The following is a 21,710-nucleotide window of genomic DNA, read 5'->3' as shown; positions in this document are numbered from 1 at the left end:
GTTTTGACTATGCAGTCCTGATAAAATGGCAATTATACTTGAATATAAGCATAGCATAAATTACTTTTCAAACTGTTTTATTGAGTACAATGTATATAAAAGAAATGCTTAATTCATTTGGTATGGTTATTTTCCTTTAAAGGTTTATTTGTTCTCTGGGTGCACAGAATGATTCCATGTAATGGAATAGAAGCTGAAAACAGATTAAAGGAGTAATTTCCATGTCAGTGTGCTCTTTACCTCCTCCCTTTGAAAATGGGCTGTTTATTCAGCCAACTCTGTTCTTAAATGACTACTCAAGCTTCCAGGCAGACTTTATTCCTAGTGGGACCTTAATTCCTAGTTTTTTGTCTTTATTATTACTGGCTTTTTTTCCTAATAGTGAAGAATTCCTACATGTAAGCACAATTTCAAGGAAACATAAAACTGGAAGTAGGGAAGGATACTTTACAAGTGGAAAAATTTCGATGGATTTATATGCCATTATAATTTTATGGAGAACATTATTGAATATGGGTTATTAATAACCTTTGACTTACTTTTCTTCTAATTCAATTAGCTGTTGTATCTTTGAGTTTATTTAATAAATGAATTATAAAGACCATACTATGAGATTATAGTGTAGAGATATTAGTTCTTCTATATGCCCAGGGCTTTCCCATAAGAAACACACTATCATAGTAGAAGGTCATATTCTGGAAGTGGAACTTTGTCTAAGGTAGGTCAGAATTTCCCTTTAGTTCTCAGGAAAGTTTTAAGTGGAAAGTGGAATTTGTTTACTTGATTATAAATAGAATGGGACTGACATGTATTAAATACCTAATATGGACCAGAAAGTCTAGTGTTCACATTATGACATTCTCATTTTCAGTATTCTTACTTAAAATAGAAAGGAGGTATATATGGTGCACATTTAACAAAGGAGGGAAAGGGACATTTATAAAGTAACCACCTTAGGGCTGGGGATTTAGCTCAGTGGCACTGCTCTGCCTCGCAATTGCAAGGTCCTGAGTTCAGTCCCTGGTACTGGAAAACAAACAAAAACTCTAAGGATAATAAAGTAACCACCTTGCCCCCAGTTGTTAAAGTTTGTTTTCATTCTGTCTGGGTTTCATATCTGGACCTTTTTTGTGATGCTGGTCTCACATGTGGTGGGAGCATGCCATTCATTCATGTGAGATCCTGAAATTTTGGGTCTAATGGCCTTCTGAAATTTCTGTATTGCCACCTGCCTTTCCTTGTTGAGCCAAAGGAGAGTAGGTAGAAGTTTGTTCATGGACTTTTGTTCAGAAAAAGGGATAGTATATTAGAAAGTAGGTATGCAATTACAAATTATGTCTAGGAAATCATCTACATTGAAGTTTTTTTGATTTAGAATATAGAACATTTGTACCTAAATACAAAGTAAAGTACTGTCCTCTACTATTGTTAGAGGTGTCTGTCTTTACATAGGGTTTTCTAATTCCTTATGGCCTATGTTAAAAAAAATCTCTGTGCAGAATGACATGTGTTCAGTGGAAATCTGTTTTTGTTTTTCAGTAGCAAGGTGTGTTGTGATGTACAAATTTAGAGGAGATACAGTCCGTATTACCTGTCACCTAGCAACAGGCATTCTGCTTTATATCTTTAGATTTCCTTCACTTTAAGTCAAAATAGCTGTGAAAACATAGCTTTTAGATTTGCATTTATCTCCAGAAATATTTAGAGTAGCCTTCAAATATTTTTAGTTCCCAAGATAATTTACTGTGACAGATAAAACAGAAATAACTTTAAATGAAACAAAAATCAGCTCACATGGTAGGAACCTTGAGACTCAGAGCAAGGAAAACTTGGCATTCTTATATAATATCCCAAACTTAGATGCACTAAGTATGCATCTCAGTTCCATCATCTTTTAAAGTTATGGTTATTGAACTGAGTATGTATATAAACCTTCATTACTTGATTTTTAAAATTTTTTTATCAGTACTGGAAAACACAATCACGACTAATGAAGTAGTGATTTGTAAACCTGAATCTAAAAGATGGTATTCCAAATGGGATTGCTGAATCAGCATCAGAATGCAATTTACTTGAAACAGAACAACTACGTTACCTTTGGGCAGAGAGTGGAATGCCTTGACTAGTCAGATGTCTATGAACACATCCAAAATGTGTTTCTGAGTCTCCATTTAAAGTGTCCATAAAGGGATTTTTCAGAGGCACCAGCAACAAAGCCTACTTTTGGTCTTGAGGTATTTAAATGTATGAAACACTAACCTTTAAAGATTGACAACCTAAGAGATCATTTGTTGAGGTAGTTGAGAGTGAACAACCTGATACTACAGAATACTGTCTCTACTATGGAAGTAGTTATTCCAGAGTAACTCCTTATTTGCTAACATGGATTGTATCCACTCCCATTATGGCCAAGGTCATTTCTGTTGCCCAGAGTGCACTCTCTTTGAATTATAAAGGAAGATGGATGATCATGTATAGAAACTTTTAAAAGATTCAAAAGAGAAAATGAAGTAAGGTCTTTAGGACATCATTCTCTGTTCCTGTAGCTGCTAAAGAGAAACAGGTGTAACTGGAATTTCTCCACCCTTTCCTAAAATACCAGTGTTAACCCGTGTTTCCAGGTAGCACTATTTTTTTTTTTAAAGCAAATTTAACATTTTTCCCAGGATGTAAGTTTACGCCTTTTCTTCTTTCTCACATTTTGACACTGAAATAACTGCCTAATTTTTTGCTGGCCTGCACCTAATGGCAATTGGAAATACTCTTTAAAGCAGGAAAATGAGTACAATATCCATGTGTAATGATTGTTTTGGTGGGGACACTGGCCTTTAAAATACTTGTGCTTTGGGGGAAGATTTACATATTTGATAGGAAAAAGCAAATTTAATTTAGAAATTGATGAGATACCGTTAGGGGAAATATGTAGTTTTCCTGTATCATAGTTTGGTTTTTATAAAGGTTTGGGGAAAAAACCCAAAAGCCCTTTAGTGTGAATGAAATTAGAGATTTTTTTGTACTATCATGTGCCCTCTTTTTAGGAAAATCTTTTTTTGTGTTCCCTATTAAATATCTCAGCCATGACTAAGGAGTGACAATTTGCTCCGTGTATGGCACTTATCATTTTACAGATTGTTAAGTTACTTAAGTTAGAATCAGAGGAGACAGAAGAATTATCCTTGATTCTGTGAAGAGAATTGGACTCAGTGATGTTGAATGAGCTGTTTAAGATTTCATAGGCAGTGCTTGTTAGAGGTTTGAGGAGGGACAGATCTTCTCAACTGTAAACTGTCTTTGTCTGCTTACCTTCATTTGTGCTCCTCAGAGGGTGGTGTTGGGGACTAAAGAGCAAGTGATGGATTCTGAACACTCTCTTAGCCTTTTGAATTGATGGATAGCAAAAACTAGTATTACGCCAGACCTTCTCTGACTTCAAAATGTATAGAAGTATACATTCAAATTATCAGTCATTACAAGACCAGTTGGTAAGATAAACCATGAAGAGCCATGCAGTAAAACTTGGAACTCAAATAGCAGTTTTAAAAAGATCCTGACACTACCTACCTTGTTATGTAGGGTATAAAATATACCTCTGATAACTTCTACCATTATGAAGTGGATCTTAAAGTAGTTCATGTGCTGAACTCACTGAACTACTTTCAGAACAAATGATAACAGGATATTTTTTGATTACTAAAATGCTCAAAAAATGTGGAATACTGTGTTATTTATTGTTCACATAATTTAATGTTTAAGTGTATAAACCTAAAAGTACAGATTATGTAAATAAAGCCTAAATCACTTAGGTAAAATGTATCTCCATCATTCATGTAGAAGGGAGTTTTCTTTATTTGGTTTTTCTTGTTTCTCGTTATTAGCTTCATTCCTTCATCCTAAACATTTGGTGGTCTCTTAAAATTTGCTACTGTAGGGCTTCTGCTATGTATTGGGATGCAGAGATGAGAATAGCCCTGTGTTGGTGGTCTTCCTTCTTCTAATAGGGCTATACAGTGTATTGGTACAGCTGAGAACAATGGAGTAGGATGGAGGTGACTCTGAGGATCAGTGGTGGTTGGAACCTGTGTAGTACTAGGCTTCCCTTCTCCTCCTGATTAGAGCTGTCTGTGTCTGTCCAGAGGAGGCATCTCTTCTGGTTGCACAGATATCACCCAGATTGGCAGAGGATTCATGTGGAAGAATATTTATCTTATTGATAGTAAAAATCATAAATTACTAGACGAAAATGAGGGCGTAATTAATGTTGTGTTGCTGCAATGCAATATTAAAATTTTGGACAGAGAATTAATCCTTTTAAAATGAAAATACTCATGGTACTTTTGTCCCTTTGTATCTACAGAGGGTTGGATCCAGGAATCCCCTGGATACCAAAGTCGAGAATGGTGAGTCTCCTATAGTATGTGAATTGTATTTATCTATAATTTACACACATCTCCTGGGCGCTTAAAACCATCTCTAAATTGCTTATACCATATAAATATTACACAAATAGGCATTATACTCTATTGTTTAGAGGGAAATGGCAAGAAAAAAGTCTGTACATGTTCATTTACAGATGGCACTTTTTTCTTTGAATTTTTTCAGATCCGTGTTTGGTTGAATTCATGGGTGTGGAGCCTGAGGATATGGAGGGCTAACTACATATTAGCATGTGAAAAAATTCAGAGAATCACATTGTGAAGTGTAAAGGCAGAATATAAGATTGAAGCTGGTTTTGAAGTACTTTGTACATTGTTCTGAGGTATAGGATCTGATTGGATTAGATAGAATTTGAAGAGTACAAAAGACAAGATGTGTTTGGTGAGAACACAAGAATTTTAGATGACTTTTAAGGATTTCAGAAGATGATTATATTATGGTTTCATATGTAAAACAATTATATTCTGAATTTTAAGAGAATAATTCTTTTCTGTTCTTTTAATATGTAAATACTGCATTTTTGATTTTGTTAGTAGCATTTTTAGTAGCAGTAGTAAAAACTACAATACATATTAGGGGATATCTTTTGTAAGAGTGAGAAAAATATTAAAATTTAAATAAAATGAAAGGCCAATCCAGTGGATAATGTGATCTCGGCTGCATTTCGAGGGCTTCATGAGTGAGTTCTTGTTTTGTCCCTGTGCATGGATCTACATACACAGGAAGCCAGGCCCCTTGCTCCCTTGCAGAGGCATTGGGACAGAATGGGTGCTACTAAGAATGCCAAGGTGTGGCCCCATTTGAGTGTAATTCCAAACCCAAGAAAAAGAAATCAATCTGTGCCTAATAAACTGCCTCAACTGAATGCCAAAGAAAATTAGCCTCATGAAATGGAAATTCTGAAGCCAGTTACATAATGCTGAGCAACTAAATAGACTCTTAAGATACTGTATATCCAAATGGGGCAAATGGTTTATTGTAATCAGAATTTTCCAATCCAGTAATAGTAAATTATATTTGGTAAAATCTAAATAGTCCTGGAGATGTGGGAACTTTTATAAATCACATAAACATTTTAATTTCTATTTATTTAACTTTTAAGAAATAACATGGAAACTTTAATCATTTTTCAAAAATTGGAAAAGTTACTTTGGTATTAGCCAACATTGAGTCATGGAAATTTGTTTTAATTACTTTGAACATTTGTATCAGTTGTAAAGAGAAAAATGTTCATTTCCTCCTTAAAAGATCATTTCATTAAAATTTCTTAATTGCTAAGAATAATGAAATTGTGCTCCAATTTGAATATTTGTGAGTTCTCTTTCATACAAGAAATTCACACAGAAGCTGCATTTTGCCCTTTTTGCTCATCTTTCTCTGTTGCACCCCTCAGTCCCCTTTGATTCCCACTCATCTTTGTCATCTTGTTTTCAAGATATTGGCGTAGCTGCTGTTGCTTCCTCTGTTCCCTCATTTCTCCGTTTGTGCTTACATGGCACTAGGTAGCCAGGTGTGGTGTGTATGCTTATAATCCTAGCACTCCTTGGGGTGCTGAGGCAGGAGGATTGGCCTGAGTTTGAGGTCAGTCTCGGGTACATCGGGAGACTTGTGTCTCAACACACACAAAACAAAACCCAAAGACAGAGCAAATAAACAAAAGATACTCCTCAACCATTTTTTTTTAGCGGGTTGCTTCACTGCTCCTGAGCTTAAATATAGGATTGAGATGTGTTTTTTTTCTCTTTTTCCCATTAAAAGACTTATTATCAACTTGTAGAATTTACTCTCACTATTATCTTTTTCTGTGCCTTTCTTATAGGATCAATGTGACTCTCTTAACAAATGGATGTATGAGTATCCATATGAAGAGGAAAACGATAAAGGTTGGTCAAGCTTTGTAATTGCATTGAAAATACTACTATTTTGAACAGTACTTTTAGGCAATCCATTAGAACATTTCCTTGTCTGACTGAATATGAAATAGAGGTTAATCTTTGTTCCCATGATTTTTCTTTTTAAGCCCTTAAATATAAAGACATTTATAGGGAAGCTACCTATTTTTGTGCAAGTGTAGCTGTCATTCTTTTCCAGAACCTCAACTGGTATTTTAAGAATTAACTTTTAGATGAGTATTAAAAAATTGAATACCACTTGATAACAACTGATCACCAGGACCCCTCCAAACAGCCAGATTTTGTTAAGGTACATCGGTTCCCACAAGCATAATCTGGAACCACCACTGTATGATGCTGATTTCTGTCAAATGCGGTCTTCTTTGCCCCTGCAGTCAGCTTTCTGGGGAGAAGCAGGATCACCATGAAAGGCTTTACTGTGGCTTCTCACAAATGTGAAGTAGTGGAGGGGAAACCCTGTGGATTTTAGAGAAATCAAATTCTGGGCATTGCTTTATTTGTGGTAGTTATCTGAGTTTTTCTTGCACTTCATACTGGTTATAATGTAAAAATCATAGGTAACACTAAAGAAATTACAGTATATTAAACTATCTGTTAAATAGCTTAATACTGAACAGATCTGGTTCAAAGATAGATGCCTCGTAACTCTTCATATGTTACATAATACATACAATACCATGTTTCCCTTCTCCAGTTACTGTGGCTACTTTCAAATAAATGTATGGCATGCTATGTCATTTCCTGCCAGCCAGCTTTCACAGTTACTTACAAATGATTTTTCCAGGTTATGTCTTCCCCTTAAAAGTGCCTTCTTCCATCTTCACTGCTAAAATTTTTCCATTGTAGTATTTGTGTATGAAAAGTGTTCAAAGAGGGAGGATTGATTCAGAGCTGGCATAAGGGAAACTTGCAGGAGTATCTTAGTTACTTTTCTCATTGCTGAGACAAAATACCTAATACTCAAAGTTAAAAGAGGGAAGGTTTATTTGGCTCACAGTTCATAGAGGTTTCAGTCCATAGTTGGCTGGCTCCAAGGCAGGGTGGAATGCCAGAGGGGCATCACAAGGTAGGGAAGAAGCAAAGCAGCAAGTGACAAGCAACCCTCTCTATCCCTTATCTTATCCAGGCCATTAATCCTAGCATCCCACCATGAATCAATCCCAGGATCATATCCTTGATCCCAGCATCATAGACCCTAGATCCAGCCACCTCCCAAGAGTCCCACCTGTGACCACATGAGGCTTTTGGGGGGACACCTAGACACAAGCTATGACATGGGATATAGAAAGTCTTCTTTCTCACGACCTCAATATTGTCTGGGTGGTTTCATTTACTTTGTGAGAGCTACTTGTATTGTGTACTTTTTTTGTGTGGGGAACAGTAATGTAAATAAACTGGTTCTCTTGGGAAGGAGAATGGGGAAAGGCCTGATTTTTTGTTGTGCTTATCAATTCCTGTGGTGTAACTACTACTGTGGTTGGCTTCAGAAGTTTACCAACTGGCTTGAGAGAATCCTTAACATTTAACAAGTGGCATTTAAAACCTGAATATGAGCTAGCTCTAGCACATCTTTGATAATTCCACCCATACAGTAAAGTTAGAAATTATATACTCCTTAAGACTAGTGAGACAAAAGCAGTAAATTTAATTTTTTTGCTTTATATAAACATGAAAGTATTCTTCATTATCGTGTGAAATATCTTTAGCTTTCTCCTTATGTATGATGTTGATATAGTATTACTCTGTTTTCATTCAGTTGTCATTAAATTTTTATTGACTGGATTGGTGTTAGCTTTATAAATTTATAAATTTTGGCAATGTCCTTGCTCTGTTACTAATTTTAGAATGACAAGTGAAGATGATGACAGAATCATATTACTACTTACCCATAGAATATAGAGAATATAATGATTGACTACATTATATGTGATTCATTTTTTTTCTCTTTAAATAACTTTATCAAACACACACATACAAAAATTAACTAACTAAAATTAACTGATTAACTAAATTAGCTAACTGGGGTTTTTTTCCAGACCACTGTTTTTTTTTTCTGTTTTTTTTTTTTGTTAAATTCTTTTATTGGTACATTTTAGGTATACAACACAATTACATTTCTCATTGGGAATTGTACCTTTACATCATGCATCTTGGTATCCAGACCACTGTTTGTTCAATGTTTTTGGGGATCTTTCTGAAACAAATCACATCCTCTGCTGTCTTGTTGGTGCTTGAGATGCTTTTTTAAGTTATATGGAAAAATGTTTAAGTGCTTTTCAGTTTTGTTTTGGTTGAGTTCTACTGTATTTTAATATTATTCTAGTTTTTTTCCCTTGCATTGTTCTTTGAATGGTTTTAATTTTTGTATGTGATTAATTTTTAATGATCATGCCTCATAGTTGATTATTCATGGGTTCAAAAGTCCTTATGGGGGGAGGAACAGTGAGTACTTCATTTATTGTGTTTGTCACTTGACATTTTTTCTGGTTATCTTTTTCATATTTTTTCCATATTTTTAGTTATAGATCCTTTAAAACCAAAAGTATGTTGATGCTTATTTTTAAGTCTGTTTGAATCTGCTGCTGTTAGTTTTCACAGTCTGATTCAGAGAGAAAATTGTATAGTTTGAAATTTATGTTTTCTGCATTTTAACTACATTAACAAGCTCAGTATTAATGTGAAGTTTTAAAAATGTCATTTGTGGAAACACTTGCCACAGACCACTTAATTGAAAAAGGACTTGAATACGGCTCTTAAACAATTCTGAACCTTTCCAGCTTTCCAGTGATGATAAAATCATGCCAAGAGCCACAGAGTATCCTGTCGTGCCTTTTTACTTAGGTTCTCTAATGTAAATAGCTGACTTGGGATTTTATAAAATTTCTTTTGAGTGCAAGGCTCTTACTTCTAGGAGTGGTCTTCATCTGCCCTTTCATTAAAAAATGTGTTAGCATTGAGTTTGTTCCTTTACTCAATTTCATCCCACATGAATTTGCCTGTTTATCATATGCCAATAGGAAACATTCAGTGCATTCTGAAAAGATCCAGCCTTTCGTCATTTCCCACTCAAAAACATCAGCATAAAATCTGGCATATATACTCTTTAATTTATTTCAGCAGTTCTTACTGTCAGTGTGGTATCCTTTTGTGGACCTGGCTCTTTGCTTCCTTGATTTTCTAGCCATTTCATATGTTTACCCAGTGCTTCTCAGCAGTTGACTTAGAGCAGATGTTCAAAGCTTGCACATGCATTTACATTAGACCTACTTATCAGAGTTCACATAAAAACTTTTGCTCTGTGACTGCATTTGATGAACAGCTGCTTAAACCATTAGTGTTATTGTGGGGTGATTTTTCCTTTTCGTGTTTGGAAACCTAGAGGACAACAGCAAGCTCCTCTGTGAGTGCTTTCATTCTATACAAAAAAGGGTTTGTTTCAGAGTGATGGGTGTGTTCGTTGTGAGTACTTTAAATTTCTTTTCCATAAAGTTCTAGGGCTTTCTGGTCACACAGTTTATTTTATTTTATTTATTTTATTTTTGGAGGGAGGAGAGATTGGAGTTTGAACCAGAGCCTTTGTACTGATTCACACCCCCAGCCTCTCCTTTTATTTTTTATTTTGAGAAAGGGTCTTGCTAAGTTGTCCAGGCTAGGTTTGAACTTGGAATCTTCCTGTCTCAGCCTTCCAGAGTGCTGGGATTACATGAATGTGCCACTCTGCCTGGTTTAAATTTGATTTTAAACAGCACCTTTTAAGTTTTGCTATTAAAGATGGGATAATTAGTGACATTTCTAATTCTTTTTCTCCCAATCTTGTTTTACTATTCTTTAAAATGAAAGTTATTAACATTATTTTCTGATTCTTATCAAACCTGTTTGTCATAACTCAGAAGCATCAAAAAAATAGCATCACTGTCATCTAACATCAGTGTCACTGAAGGCTGAAGCAGACTGATCTTTCCTCTTCTTGTTTTGCTTTTTTGTCCAAGGATTGTTTTTACTAACCTAGAAGTTCAGTAAATTCATTGATTATGTGTTGGTTTTTATCATTCCACATCTTTTTATGTTGTTGAATCTTGCCTGTGACCTCTGAGAAGCAGAGTTAGTTTTAATGTCAAAAGCTTTCAAAATTATAGTCTGCTTTATGTTTTACTCTCTTCCTTACTGTGAAAATATATATAATGGTTTTCTTTGATTTTCTGACCTGTGGTTTTCATCTTTATTTCACTTAATGTTGTTTCCCATTCAACATTTTTTCTTACTATGTTTTCACTCATTTATATTTTTGTCTCTGAAGAGGCTTTTCATCTCTGTATTTCATAGCTTTGCCAGTTTATTTTCATGTCTTCTAGTTCTCTTTTATTCTTTAAAACTCTGTATTTCTTCACACTTTTACTTCTTTCAACTTGTTTTTTTTTTAAGTTTTCTTAGAGGTATTTGTCTAAATTCTTTTTTTTTGGTGCCGGGGATCGAACTAGGGACCTTGTGCTTACAAGGCAGGCGCTAGAACCACTGAGCTAAATCCCCAGCCCGATTTGTCTAAATTCTTAATCTGTTCACTTGGGTAATTCCTCCTGTGATGTTTGTTCTTCGCTGGCCTTTTGGTTACGTTCCTCTCTTGCTTTTGACATTTGCTGCTTTCACAGAGAGTGCCTCTGTGGCTTCTCCCTGATGGTTACCCATCTTTACAGTATTTGCAAGAGTACAGTGTGAGCAGGGGCACTAAGGCCTGGGGTGTAAGTTGCCTATGTCCAGATCTTTGGTTGGGGTTTGTTATTTCTATTACTTTGTAAATAAAGATGCCGTTTTCCAAGTCTCACTTACTTCTGGTGTGCAGCGAAGTCTCTTAAGACAAGGGCTCCTGTCTTCCTTCCTGCTCACATCTGTAGGCCTCCTTGATGAAGGAGGCCCTGTAACGTGCTGTGTCTGTGTTTGCTCTTTTATCACCAACTTCTTTGCTTTCTGAGCTATTGATCGGTATTTATTTGATTATGCCGGATGTCTGTGCTAATCCAAGGGTCACCGGCTAGGCCTTTCATAGCGGTGATTTGTACTTTAAGGAAATTCTGTGTTCTGCTCCAGGTCCGAGGAGGTGTGTGTCATCTCCTGGGCTGGCACACATGTCACACAATTTGACAGAACACTTTGATGAGCAGTTTGAGTTTGTGACTTTTCTACTTCACCACCACTAAAAATGGAATTTTTCACTTTTTTCCCTCCTGAATTTACTTTATAAGTTTCCAGTGGATTTTAAAGGCACTTAGGGGCCACAGAGAGAGTATTGAACTCACTGTAGTGTAGTGATTAAAGACAGGGTTGTGAACCTTACTGTTGGTGTTGCTCTTGGTGGTGCCCAGGTTTAAATTTGCTCCCATGTCACAGTTACCACTTTTGTGATTGGGAGGATAATAATAGTGCCTAGTCCTTAAAATTGTTGTGCAAGTTAAATGAGAAAAATATTTTCCAGGCAGGAACCTGTAGTCCTTGCTACTCAGGAGGCTGAGACAGGAAAATCAATTGACCTGAGGAGCTTGACACTAGCTGGGGTAACATAGCAAGACCCAATCTTAAAAAAAAAAAAAAAGTTCAAAACGAGCATATTGCCTGGTACTTATTGGTACTCATTGAAGCATCTATTTGAAAAAATTGAAATTTAAGTCATGTTAGTTGTGTTTAGAGTGTAGTCAATTTGGCTTTAGGAGATTTGGCTGCACACGGGAGTATTTGTGTATTTTCTTTGCTCTTACTAAGGAGTATGCTGCTATGCAGAGTGGCACTGGTTGTCCTCCATCTATATCCGGTTCTGATTAAGGGTCTGACTGGATATTTCAAAATTGTAACATTCTGTTCCTTAGGAGTAGATACATCTGGCTTTCTCTTGTAGAAAACGAAATTCTTAATTTTTTAAAAATTCTTTTATTGGTACATTTTAGGTATACAACACATTTATATTTCTCATTGGGAACTTATACCTTTACATGATGTATCTTGGTTCTTATTTTTTCCCCATTCTTAGCCCTTCCTTCCTCCCCTCCACCCTGCCCTATTTACAAAGACTTAGTTTCCGTTTTTTCCATTTCTCATAATTTTTCCTTTCGCTTCTTTCCTTTCCCCTGCCCCTCCCACTTCCATTACCCCTTTGGACCTTTTCTTCCTATTTCACACTATCAATTATTCATTCTAATCATTGGTACATTTTAGGTATACAATATAACGACATTCATCATTGGAAATTTGCACCTTTACATAATCTCTCTTTGTTCTTATTTTTCCCCCTTCCCTTGTCTTCCCTTCAACCCTTTCATCCCTCCCGATTTACAAAGACTGTTTCCATTCTTTTCATTTTCTCATATTAATTTCATTCCCTTCTTTCCTTTCCCCTACCCCTCCCACTTCCCCTTCCCCTTTGCCCCTTTTCTTCCTATTTCACATTATCTATTGTACGTTTTAGTCCTTATTTACACTTTCAGTTTCTCACACTAGAGAAACTATTCGGTATTTGCACACGTGTGTCCTATTTATTTCACTTAAGGATATAGCCTCAATGTGCATCCATTTAGCAATAAATGTCTCTAATTTCTCATATTTTATGGCTGAGTAGTACTCCATTTTATTAAAAAATCACATTTTCTTTATCCAATCTCCAGTTTATGGGCATTTGGACTGCTTCCGAGTTTTAGTTATCACAAATTGTGTAGCTATGAACATGGGTGCACATATATCACTGTGGTATGATTCTTTTAATTCTTTGGGGAAGATACCCAGCAGTGGAATAGTGGAGTCAAATGGGACTTCCAGTCCTAGTTCTTTGAGGTATCTCCATACTGATTTCCACAGTGCTTGCACCAGTCTACACTCCCACCAGCAGTGGAGCAGGGTTCCTCTTTCCCCACAGCCCCGCCAGCATTTGTTATTGGTGGATTTCATGACAGCAGCCATTCTTTCTGTTGTGAGGTGGAATTTCAGCATTTTTTTCATTTGCATCTCTCGAATGACAAGTGATGTTGAACATTTTTTCATGTATTTATTTGCTATTTCTACTTCTTTGAGAAATGTTTGTTCATTTCAGATGCCCATTTTTGGATTGGGTCTTTAAATTTGGGAGGTCTGATCTTTTTAAGATCTTTACAGATTCGAGATAGTAGGCCTTTGTCTGAGGAAGAGCAGGTGAAGATTTTTTCCCACATTGTGTGATGTCTCTTCACACTGCTGGTGGTTTTCTTGCTGTGAAGAAGCTTTTCAGTAAGAAGAGATCCCACTTGTTGATTGTTTGTGCTAGTTCACGGTCAGCTGAGGTTTTGTTCATAGTCTTTTCCTATACCAATGTCTTCAAGAGTTCTACCTAACCTCTGTTCCGGCCAGTTCAGCGTTTCTATTTTAATATTTAGATCTTTAATCCATTTTGATTTTAGTTTAGTGCATGGTGAGAAATATAGGTCTAGTTTCAGTCTTTGGCAAGTTGTAGCCCAATTTTTCCAGCACCATTTATTAAAGAGGCTATCTTTCCTCCAGTGAGGGTATTTGGCTCTTTTATTGAAGAAGAGATGACTGAGTGTGTCTGGAGTTGTTTCTGCATCTTCTAATCTGTTCCACTGGTCCTCAGGTCTGTTTCTTTTTTCTTTTTTTCTTTTTTTTTTGGTACTGGAGATCAAACTTGGGTCCTTGTGCTTGCTCAGCAGGCGGCGAAACCACTGAGCTAAATCCCCAGCCCCCTCCGGTCTGTTTCTTTGCCAGTACCATGCTGTTTTTATCACAGTAGCTTTGTAGTATAATTTCAAGTTGGGGATTGTGATACCCTTGTCATGTCTCTGTTACCTAGAATTGCTTTTGCTATTCTGGATCTCTTCTTGTTCCAAATGAATTTTTGGATTGTTTTCTCAAAGTCTGTGAAGTATGCTGCTGGGATCTCAACTGGAATTGCATTGAATCTATATAGCAGTTTTGGAAGTATGGCCAGTTTCACTGTATTGATCCTTCCTACCCAGGAGCAGGGGATGTCTGTCCATTTTCTGATATCATCTTCAATCTCTTTTCAGAGTGCCATAGTTTTCAGAGAGAGGTCTTTGATTTCTTTTGTTAGGTTGATTCCTAGGTATTTCAGTTTTTTGGATGCTATTGTGAAAGGAATTGTTTGTCCTATTTCTCTCTTAGTGAGTCTGTTGTTCGTGTAGAGGAGAGCTCTTAATTTTTGTGTGTTGACCTTGTATCCAGCTACTCTACTGAATTTGGTTATTAAGTCTAGAAGAGTTTTGGTGGAGTTCTTGTGGTCTTCTATGTAGAGTATCATGTCATCTGCAAATAATGACAATTTGACTTCTTCATTTCCTATCTTTATTCCTTTTATTTCTTTCTCTTGTCTAATTGCTGTGGCTAATGTTTCCAAAACCATATTGAACAAGAGTGGTGATAGTGGACATCCTTATCTTGTTCCTGATTTTAGTGTGAAGGATTTCAGTTTTTGACCATTTAGTATGATACTGGCTGTTGGTTTTTCATAGATGGCTTTTATCAGTTTGGGGTAGAGACCATCTATTTCAATTTTTTGTAGGGTTTTTATCATAAATGCATGTTGGATTTTGTCAAATGCTTTTTCTGTGTCTGTGGAGATGATCATATGGTTTTTGTCCTTGGCTCTATTGATAGTTTAATACGTTGATTGATTTGCTTATGTTGAACCATCCCTGCATCCCTGGGACGAATCCCACTTGATCAGGGTGTATGATCTTCTTGATGATCTTCTGCATTCTATTTGCCAGTATTTTATTAAGGATTTTTGCATCTATGTTCATTAGTGAGATTGGCCTACAGTTCTCTTTTTAGTTGTGTCTTTCTCTGCTTTGTGGATCAAGGTGATAGTTGGTTACAGGAATGAATTCAGGAGTATTGCTTCCCTTTCAATTTCATTGAAGAGTTTAAACAGTAGTGGCAGTAGTTCCTTTCCAGATGTCTTGTAGAATTCAGCAGAGAAGCCATCAGGACCTGGGCTTTTTGTAGTTTTTAATTATGTTTTCAATTTCATTGGTTGATATTGGGTTGTTCAGAACTTTTAGGTCTTCTTCGTTCAACTTTGGTAATTCATATGTATCTAGGAATCTGTCCATTTCTTCTGTGTTTTCCATTTTATTGGCATATTGGTAGATTCCGATATGTTGTACTGTCATTTAATTGAAGGAACTGTCTGATTTCTTTTTTAATTTCCTCTGTGACCCATTGGTTATTCAGATTTGTGTTGTTCAGTTTCCACGTGTTTAGGAAATTTTTCCCGTTTCTTTTGCTGGTGATCTCCAATTTCATCCCACTATGGTCTGATAATATACAGAGGATCACTTCAATTCCTTTGCACTCACTTGTACATGTTCTAAGTGCGAGTATGTGGTCTATTTTGGAAAAAGACCCATGTGCACATGAGAAGAATGTATATTCTGATTTTGTGGGGTGGAACACTCTTTAAACATCCGTTAAGTTCATTTGTTCAAGAGTTCGATTTATTTCTGGTATTTCATTGGTTGTTTTTTTTCTAGTTGATCTATCTATTTGAGACAGTGGGGTATTGAGGTTCCCCACTACAATTGTATTAGTGCATATATGTGACTTTTCTCTCCCTTAGTATTTGCTTTATATAGTTGGGTGCACTAGTGTTTGGTGCATAGATATTTATGATTGTCATCTCTTCCTGTTGGAGTGTTCCCTTTACAAGGATGTAGTGTCCTTTGTCTCTCTTAATCAGTGTTGGTTTGAAATCTTCTTGATCTGCAAAGTGGATAGCTACTCCTGCTTTTTTTTTTTTGGGTTCCCATCTCATGGAGTATTGTTTTCCACCCTTTTAACTTTTAGTCTATGAGTTTCCTTTTGAATTAAGTGTGTTTCTTGTATGCAGCATATTGTTGGAATTTGCTTCTTGACCCATTCTGCCAGTCTATTTCTTTTGATTGGTGAATTGAGACCATTAACATTGATGGTTATAACTGAAACGTATTGACTTGTCATTGCCATGACTTTGTCTTTTTGTTGGGTTCTCCTCCTTTACATTTAATTTCTTGTCACACCAGATGGGTTTATTCTGCTTTGCTTCCTGGGGTTGTGATCCTCAATGTCTGTTCCTAGGCTATTGTGTAAAATTCTTTGGAGTGCTGGTTTGGTATTCATGAAGTTCCTAAGGTGCCCTTTGTCATGAAAGTATCTTATTTCTCCATCCATTTTGAAAGCCAGTTTTGCAGGGTACATCAATCTGGGTTGGAGGCTGTTTTCTTTTAGGGCTTGGAATATGTCACTCCAAGCTCTTCTTGCCTTGATGATTTTTGTTGAGAAGTCTGCTGTGATTCTGATGGGCTTTCCTTTGTATGTGATTTGTTTCCTTTCTCTGACTGCTTGGAGAACTTTGTTCTTCTGTTGTGTTTCTGGAATCTTAACAATTATATGCCTATGTGTAGATTTTTTTTGATCAAGGCTATTTGGAGTCCTATATGCCTCGCTTATCTGTATGTCAAGTTCTTTTCCCCTGCTTGGGAAGTTTTCTGCCATTACTTCTGTGAAGAGTTTATTTTTATATCATTTGCACTCTCTCCTGTTTCTTCTTTGACTCCAATCAGTCTTATGTTATTCTTCTTTGCATTGTCTAGCAGCTGCTGGATTGATTTCTTGTGGTCCCTTACAATTTAAAGCAATTTTTCTTTTCCTGGTCACTAATTGCAATGTTACCTTCTATATCTGAAATTCTGTCCTCACATTGGCTTTTTTTGCTGTGTAGACTTTCAGTGGTGTTTTTGATCTCGTGGAACTCTATTTGCATCTGTTTTATGGATTCCATTTGTTTCCTATGTTGGGCTTCCATCATGTTTCCCAGCTCCTCTCTAGATTTATCAATCATGTCTTGCACTAGGAGCACAATCTCTGCTGTTGTCTGAGAAATTATTTCTGATTTCATATTTTCCAGATCCTCTTTTGTTGCCAGTTCAGGGAATCCAGGTGGTTGAGTATCAGAGTGTTCCATCTCATTTCCCTTTGGCATTCCCATTGGTGATCTGGAAGTCTGTTTTCAGACTTTTTTACATGTCTTCTCATTTCGACCCGGGGGTGCGGAGTGCTATTGGTGCCTGTGTGGCTTACCTCCTCAGACCTGGGAGGGGTGGGACAGGGGCTCAGAAGCCTCTTCCTTTGGGCTGGGAGCGGCCGGCCGGCTGGCAGCCCAAAAGCACCCCTTCCCCTGGTCCTGGAGCAGCGGGATGGACGGTGGCCCGGAAGACCCTTCCTCTGGGCTGGGAGCGCTAGGACGGCGGCTCAGAAGCCCCTTCCTCTGGGCTGGCGAAAATGAAATTCTTGAAGACACTAGAATGTTGACAGTATCTATCCTGTAGTGTGATCAAATTCAGCAACCGTACATTTAGCATTCCTTACTTGTTAAGACACTGAGGTACAAAGACAAATCATGTTTAAACCCTTATTTCATGTTTTCATCATCTCCAGTGCAAAAAAAAAGTTACCAAAGCTTGATGTAGTTAGTGCTTTAATATATTTAACACAGTTTTGAAAAATATGAAAGTGTCATTTAAGCTTAGACTTCAGTGACAATATGATGTTGACTGGAAGAAATGGGAGCAATCAAGGAAGTTCAGGAACTTCCAGTTAGTTATTAGCAAATACAAAACTTATTTTCTTGACTTTGGTCACAAAAGTACTCTACAGAATTTTATGTTAGAGTTAAGGATAAATATACTATTTGGTGATGGTATTAAATAGTTCAGGCAGAATCTTTTGAGATTCATATTGTGTGTGTCCAAATGACTTTCTTCTTTTTCCTTTCACCTCCCTCCTTACTCTGTCTCCCTTTCTTCCTTGCCTTATACATTTTTTTTCTTGCCGCATGATTATAGTGTTTCTTCAGCTAAACTTTGTCATTCTACATAGAGTGCTTTTCCAGTGTAGCCTGTATATTTTGCAAGAATATTTCAGGTGATCATAAAAATATGAACATCTTTTACATGTAACCATTTTCATTAAATAATTTTGATTTAATAAGAACATTGTTGTGTTAGAGTAACAATAATTACTAAAAAGCATTTATTAAAGTATAGTATCTGGTTTTAGGTGATCAATGTACATTTTTTTTAAAGCAGATTTCTTTTCTCAAGTTTATGTTAGCAGCAGATTAATTTTTTATAGCTCTCTAGAATTTGTTTAATGAAACATGAATAATTATTTGCTCAATAAGTATAATTCTTTATATTATGTAATTCAGTTCTACAATATATCTTATAGCCTAATGTAAGGCTTGCCAGCATTCCAGTTTAAGTGTCAATTGAGTATTAATCCTTAATATGCTTTTTAAAGACAATCTTGCTAAGTTGCCTTGAATTTGCAATCCTCCTACCTCAGCCTCCCTAAATGCTGGTGTGACAAGTGTTTGGCATTGTGCCCAGCTACCCTGTATGTTTTTAGAGCAAGAGAGTTTAATGTGGAAGTGAATTTACTTTTGTGAAATTTTCTGAATTTATTTTTAATGTTGTAGCAAATCATCATAAATAGTGCTTTTTCAAAGAAAAAACAAAAATTTATGATCTTAGGGACATACAATTAGAAGTCCAAAGTGATCATGTGTGGCTAAGATTAAGATGTTATCAGGGCTGCATTTCTATCCTGGGAGCTCCACCTAGGGCCTAGCCTACTTCCGTACACTTGCTAGCTTCTGAGGCCCATTCCTTGGTCCTCTTCTCTGCTTTCAAAGGCAGCACTGGGCTGTCCTTCTCATAGTGCCATCCCTCTTGTCTGGCTCTGCCTCTGTCTTCCACGTGTGAGACCTTTGTGGTTACATTGGGCTCACCAGGTTATCCAGGATCATTGATTATGTTAAGGCCACTTAATTAGCTAACTTTTTTTTCTCATCAGCCTTTGTTGCCCTTTACAGTCAGAGATTGCAGGGAATAGGACATGGACATCTGTGGGGACCATTCCACTGCCAAAAGAATGTCCATGACTGAGACTGCAGGTGCCTTGCACATGTGGTTGCACGTTTTGAGGGAATTTTCATCTTACCATTTCCATTATCCCAGTTTCTCATGGTGATAGTTGTGTTCCATGTGTCTTCAATGCTAAAGGAAATATTTCTAGAATTCACCAGCAAACGTCTTCACTCTGTGATGTGGAGCGTATGTGATAGTACTAAAATTCTCCTTTCAGAAAACATGATTGATTGTTTTATTAAAGTTTCTGTGGTGACACAGGAAATATATATATATATATATATATATATAGAGAGAGAGAGAGAGAGAGAGAGAGAGAGAGAGAGAGAGAGAGAAGAGCGCAAGAGACACCTGTACATCTTGTAGCAGTTGCTCAGGAGTTGGAAGTAAACTTTAGTTAACACCTGGCTGGCAGCTGTCCATTAGAACAGGGTTGGAGCCAGGGTGCGTGGAGGATCGGGGAGTTTTGTATAGCTCTTTTCACTTTACCCATCTCCCCACAGCAGTGAATGAGTATGTCTGAGAGGGCACAGACTGTGAGATTGAACACTAGCCATATTCAGAGCTCCACAGCACAATGCTGATTGCTGCATCTAGGAGAAAAACTCTGACCTCTGGATAAAGATAAGCTGAAGGATTGAGAGCAAACTCTGAGAAAGGTGTCCATGCCAGGACTGTAAGTAATAAAGAGGACAGTAGTTACAAGGGCAGAGGCTGGGATGTGATGCCCCGGCCTTGTACATAGTGGTGCTCCTCTAATGTTGTACATAGTGAGAACCATTGGTGTTTGCTCTGCATCCTCCTGCTGTGAGCCAGTCCTTCTCCCCATCAGTCATTGTGCATCCACATTGAAGGATGGGGTCCCAGGGGCTAGGGAGTATCCTTTCTAACTGACAGAGTTCGAATCCAGGACTATGTGGCAACCACTCTTTCATCATTTAGTGCTGCAGATCAAATAATCTCCTGTTGAGTAGCTTAAAAGCAATGCTTATTTTGCCCTTGAAACTACTATTTTGACAGGGTTTGGTGGAGATAGCTTTTCTTTGCTCTGTCTGATGGTTGCAGAGATAGTTCACAGGTTGATGGCCAGAGTGCTCTGAAGACTCATTGATGCGTTTGCCACTTGTTGCTGGCTATATGCTTCTGTTTCACTTGGGCCTGTTGGCTACAACACTTTCATATGGCTTGAGTTTGCTTTGCAAAGAAAAGCTACATTCCAAGGGCAACTGAATGGTGAGAACATTAGACCTTATCTTGGAAGCCATGTCACTTTGCTTCCTGTATACCCTATTCATCAGGTATTTATAGAGATCTGACCCTTAATTTTAAGGGGACAGGAAATATATTCCCACCATTTTGTTGGGAGTAGCAATATTCTGGAAGAGCTCCTGTGAGTGGAAGTATCATAATGAAGATTTCAGGAAAAAGGTGTCAGCCCTGGTACATTTTTCAAACTGGAGGAATCCTTAAGATTGTTTTTCTGGAACCAGTTTTTGTCCCAAATTCTTTATATCAGTCAGAGTTTGATCTAACAGAACCATGGGAATGGTGTAGATTGTGGAATTTGGTTTAAGGCTTTGTTCTGAAATTAGAGAACTAGTTAAGCAAATTCTATTGCCTCTGTATATTTGGGGGCAGACTGAATGAAGTTGGCAGGACAGGCTCAGCAGGGATGAGCATGAAGTGTGGAGAGGAAGAACGGAGTGGAGACTGAGGACATGCTGAGGTCCACGTGGATTTCTTATTGCTTATTCTCTGATCTTCAGTTTCCATGGTTCTGAGAAAAGCTGGTACCCTTCATTGAGGAAAACATATCACAGCCTAAGAATCAGATAAGCTGATGAGGAAGATCCTGTGGGTGCTGGAGGAGCTCTAGGCTTCCTGCTTCCCTGTCCAGCTAGTAGAGCAAGTCCATCAAGGGACCACTGTGCAACCTGCTCCCCGGCCCGGAGCCCTGCATTAACTTTCCTGCTGTGAAATGCTGTGGCTGCTGCCTCACTTCTGTCTTCTGCATCCCACCAGAATGTCTCTTAACATGCTAGAGCTCTGGAACTATGCATGGAAGAGAATTATGTGGATCACGCTTTCGGGCTTTGCCAAGTAGAGACTGTTCAGATCTGCTGAGTCCTGTGTTGTCTCATATCTCCCTTCTTGCTGTTTTCCCTCCCCACCCTTCTCCCCACCTGAGGATTATAGATGATGGCAGACCCAGTTTGATTCTTGCCCTTTTCGCTTGATCTTTCCATTCCTATCTGAGGACCTGAAAGTCTGCCCCTGGGATGCAACCTTGTGGTGAAGAGGACCTGCCCCCACACAAGGAAACATTCCCTGGGAAGAAGGCCATCTGCCCGGGTTCACCGTTTATGAACTCCACTCATCCCTTGAGAACCTATAAGATAATTTGTGG

At 37.5% G+C, this 21,710-nt stretch overlaps 1 protein-coding gene across 11 annotated transcripts in view; it reads left to right on the top strand.

Annotated features, from left to right (window-relative positions):
- Positions 1-21,710, top strand: part of Klf12 (KLF transcription factor 12) — a 663,664-nt gene that overhangs the window by 357,919 nt on the left and 284,035 nt on the right. For 8 of the 11 annotated variants that reach the window (XR_015443733.1, XM_087193027.1, XM_087193026.1 and 5 more), the window contains one exon: positions 6,254-6,317. Coding sequence is in view for 7 of the 11 variants with exons in the window: in XM_087193027.1 (XP_087049153.1) it covers positions 6,285-6,317 (33 nt within the window). In the remaining 4 variants the exon portion in view is untranslated. Of the gene's footprint in view, positions 1-4,354; positions 4,398-6,253; positions 6,318-21,710 lie in introns of all 11 variants that reach the window. The other 3 variants (XM_087193030.1, XM_021258671.2, XM_004845252.3) reach the window with 1 other exon arrangement.

This window comes from Heterocephalus glaber, unplaced genomic scaffold (genome assembly GCF_053883595.1).
Source record: "Heterocephalus glaber isolate CG9 unplaced genomic scaffold, H.glaber_assembly_v1.0 deba00001577, whole genome shotgun sequence".
Taxonomy (NCBI): domain Eukaryota; kingdom Metazoa; phylum Chordata; class Mammalia; order Rodentia; family Bathyergidae; genus Heterocephalus; species Heterocephalus glaber.
Note: the sequence above shows the minus strand (reverse complement) of the source record. Positions and strands in the feature narration are given on the sequence as shown.